The sequence below is a fragment of the Manihot esculenta genome, chromosome 10 (genome assembly GCF_001659605.2).
Source record: "Manihot esculenta cultivar AM560-2 chromosome 10, M.esculenta_v8, whole genome shotgun sequence".
Taxonomy (NCBI): domain Eukaryota; kingdom Viridiplantae; phylum Streptophyta; class Magnoliopsida; order Malpighiales; family Euphorbiaceae; genus Manihot; species Manihot esculenta.
Genome location: NC_035170.2, coordinates 8,350,648 through 8,354,776, shown reverse-complemented (window position 1 = coordinate 8,354,776; position 4,129 = coordinate 8,350,648). Strand labels below are relative to the sequence as shown.

The following is a 4,129-nucleotide window of genomic DNA, read 5'->3' as shown; positions in this document are numbered from 1 at the left end:
CAATAGCGATAACAATTCTACATGTCAATTCTCGGATTTAGCGAGTAACTTTCACATGCATCTCTCGTAAAGTTAATTATTTAACTGATATAGTAGCCAAAATTCTTTTTGGAAGATTTTCTTCCTCTAAAATGGATGAGTTATGAATTGTCCAAGTTAAGAATACTTTTTTAAGACTATTTTTTGTGTATAACAACCATTAAATGCAATTCTTTTCAATAAAAAAAAAGAATTATTTGCTTTAATTGAAAAATATGAAGTTATTTACTTTTTCCTTTCTATTTCACAAAATAACTAAATTAAATATATTGCGTTTATTAAATAATATTTCTAAAATATTTTTTTAACTAATTATTTAGCTATGGAAGGGACTAACTTGCTTCAGCAAGCATGGCAGCATCTACATTCTTACATGTATTCTCTCTCTCTCTCGTTTTAGCCTTATCCGTTCAACGTCCAAGCTAAAGCCAGTAAGCCTCTGATAAAACCGGAAGCAGTCTCATCAATTAGATCAAATTAAAGATGTTCTTCTCATCCCCTATAATCTACTGTTTTGCCCTTTTGCTTTCTCTTTTACTCATCTACCAAATCCTTCCTCCCCAAATCTCCCTCGATGAAGAGCTCGACGATTTTGCTCTGTTTCGAAAAGCCCTTAAACCCAGGAAAAAGATTTCCCATTTAGCTACCAAAAACCCCACCCCAAAAATCGCTTTCCTTTTCCTTACCAACTCTGATCTCACCTTTGCTCCTCTGTGGGAACGCTTCTTCCATGGCAATACTCATCTCTGCAATATCTATATCCACGCCGACCCATTTGCTCAAGTTTCAATTCCTTCCTCTGGGATTTTCAAAACCCAATTCATTCCAAGCAAAAGAACAGAACGAGGTTCTCCATCTCTGATATCTGCAGAGCGCAGGCTTCTTGCTCGCGCTATTTTGGATGACCCTTTAAACCTCTATTTTGCTCTTGTTTCTCAGCATTGTATTCCTCTCCATTCCTTTAAGTATATGTACCGTTCGCTCTTCGGCACCACCAACAATTTCCGAGCAGCTTTCGCAGCTCAATCTCAGCACAGAAGCTTCATCGAAATACTCTCTCAAGATCCCAATTTGCAGGATCGGTACAATGCTAGAGGCGAGAACGCTATGTTACCAGAAGTACCGTTCGAGAAATTTAGGGTGGGATCGCAGTTCTTTGTCTTAGCAAAACGACACGCCGTGCTTGTTCTTAAGGACGAGAAATTGTGGAGAAAATTTAAACTTCCTTGCTTGAACTTAGATTCTTGCTATCCAGAAGAGCACTACTTCCCTACTCTTCTATCGATGGCGGATCCCAGAGGTTGCAGCCATTACACGCTAACCAATGTGAATTGGACTGGCAGCTTTGATGGGCATCCATATCTATACCAGGCAGAGGAGATCTCAACGGAGTTGGTGTACAGATTGAGGCAGTCGAATTCAAGTTATTCTTACTTTTTTGCAAGGAAATTCTCGCCGGAATGCTTGCTGCCGCTGATGGAAATTGCAGATGACGTCATTTTCCGGGACAAAAAGTGAGCTGAAAGTAAAGGTAAGGAATCTATCATTCAATTATTTTGTCTTGTTGCTTAACTTTTTTATTGGAGTCAGACTCGGGCTTAGTTGAAGTGGGTTTGGACTCTGAGTTGAGTTCTCGAGTGCTACGCTTGCTCGTCTATATATTGTTTTATTAGGTAATACTCGTCGCTATAGACTGCATCCATAAGTTCGAAGTTTGTTTAGTGGGATTAGTAAAATTTACCGACGCCAGTGGTGAATGGTATTTAGTAAAATAAAATCTATTGAGACGAAAGATAAATAGTATTCAATTTAAATTGAAAAAAATGGGTTAAATCGTATTAATTTAAAATTTTTATTGAATTTTTTATTTATTTCAGTTTAGTTTGATTTTTAATTTTAAAAATTTTAATTATTTTGATTTGGGTTAATTTTAATTAAAAAATAAATTGATTAGTAATAATATATTATTTTTAATAAAATAGAGAAATTAAATTATATTAAAGTTAAAATATACTAATTAAATTTTAAAATACTTTATAGAAAATAAAAAATTTATTAAAAATTTAAATTGATTAAATCGAATTAGATCCGAGTGATTCGATTTTATTTTTAATTAAAATTAATTTGATTTAATTTTTATAAATAATAAAATTTTAATTTTTAATTTATTTAATTCGATTCGGTTTTAAATCGAGTCAATCTAATGCTGAACCATGCTATAAATTTCTATTGGATAATATTTTTGAAAATAGTATTTTACTAAATATTTGTATTTGAAATTTTAAAAGAAAAAAGTATAAAAAATTAGAGTAATTTAATCAGAACCTTCTAATATAGTTGGAAGTGGTGATGTAACATCTCACTTGTTATTTTAGGAAGAGAATTCAGTGCCCCTATTTATTATATAGATTGAAATAGATGAGAGGATTGAAACCTTTATCTAAAACCTTTATCTAAATTCAATCAGATATAGTAACGAATTATAAACGAGTGGTTAGGGCAATATAGAAATAGAAGAAGATGACAATAAGATGTAATAATTGAAGTGTTAGGTTAATAAATGGGTATTTCCTGAAAGAAAATGCTATTAAAAAGGAGATAGATTGTGGAGTTAGATTTAGCCACGGTTCGGTTTAGAGTATAAACCGAATTGGCATTAGCCTGAGATCAACTCGGAAAGAAATTTGTCAAATGGTTCTAGTTTATATACCGGGCCATAATCGGTCTGTAGGTCACATTGGCCTTCCTTATTGAATCATATTTGGAACCAGCTTGGATCCAAGCAATTTAAACAGAGGTGCTTGTCCACAACTTGCCATGTCGCACCTTCCCATTGGTTGCATTTCATGAAGGTCTCCTATGTGCGCCACATGGCACATGCAGTAGCTCAGTGAGAGTGAACTTTGCAAGTGTTTTGAGTGTGTAATCTCCGTTTCAAGTGTGAGTTTGTAGTTCTTTTCTACTAAATAAGTAAATATTGGAGTTGACTGATTATCCTTGTTTTTCATTCAATTAATTCTTATACAGTTGAGCATAATTTTTATTTCTTTTAAAATAATTTTTAAAATATTTTTATAAGAATTTAATCAATTTTTTTATTTTTATAAATGACTTACTGATAATAATAATAAAAAAAATTGATTCTTTTTATTTTTCGCAGATGATAATGGTCAAAGGAGTATATGAAAGAAGGAATAAATACATATAAATATGGAGGTCTTCAAATGGGGTGGAGGGAGAATCACTCCTGGAGTTTGCAGTCCAACCATTGTAAATAGTAATATTACAACATATTTTATTTTCTTGTTTCTTCGGCTCAAATGGTGAGTGTATAATGTGATGTTTTGTAATTGAAAAAAAATTGTCACTGCATAATGAAATTAATAATTTTTTTATTATATACAAGTTTATTTTATGAATAACAATATTTAATGCATTAAAGTATTAGTGGAAATTTGCACCTCTCAATTTATAATGATAAAATGATATTTAAAATACTAATAATAAACTATGGTGCTCATAACCCCACCCCCTCCTTTTTCTTAAAAAACGATAAAGGTATGTGTAGGGTTCATACACGAATTCTTTAAGAAAATTCAGAATTTCTGGATGCAAACAATGAAAGATATCAAACAATCGGTAGATGACCCGACAGATGGTCAGTTGAGGTGACCGATCTATGATGAGATATGATGATCTACTGATAGAGTGATTTGCTAAAGGGCAGATCTATTAGAAAGAAGGGTCAACCTGCCTAAGGAAACAAGGTTGAGTAAGACAGGCTTAATAAAAGAATGTTGAAGTATTCGGGATGCTCATAGAGCTGGTAGAGTTCGAATGCTTGTCAGGACAGGTCTGTTCGACAGTTGTTTAGAAACTCGGAAGCTTGCAAGGTAGAAAGGAAAAGTCTGGAGGTTAGAAGACTTGCTAAGACTTTAGAGCTAGGAAGTCCAAAAGGCTGGAGGGCGAGAGTAGCTCGGAAGTCTGAGGACTCACTAGAGCAAGAGTAGCCCGGATGCAGAAATTTAAAATGTCCAGAAGTTCAGAACACGTGAATTCTTTAAAGAAGTCGGAACGCTTGAAAAGTTTA

The 4,129-nt window shown here is 33.3% G+C and overlaps 1 protein-coding gene across 1 annotated transcript; it reads left to right on the top strand.

The window, feature by feature from the left end:
• Positions 1–391: 391 nt before the first annotated feature.
• Positions 392–3,435, top strand: LOC110624010 (glycosyltransferase BC10). The gene is made up of 2 exons (XM_021769055.2): positions 392–1,570; positions 3,200–3,435. Exon 1 carries the CDS (start codon positions 523–525, stop codon positions 1,555–1,557), a length of 1,035 nt encoding a protein of 344 aa, XP_021624747.1. The 5' UTR covers positions 392–522; the 3' UTR covers positions 1,558–1,570; positions 3,200–3,435.
• The last annotated feature ends 694 nt before the right edge of the window (positions 3,436–4,129 follow it).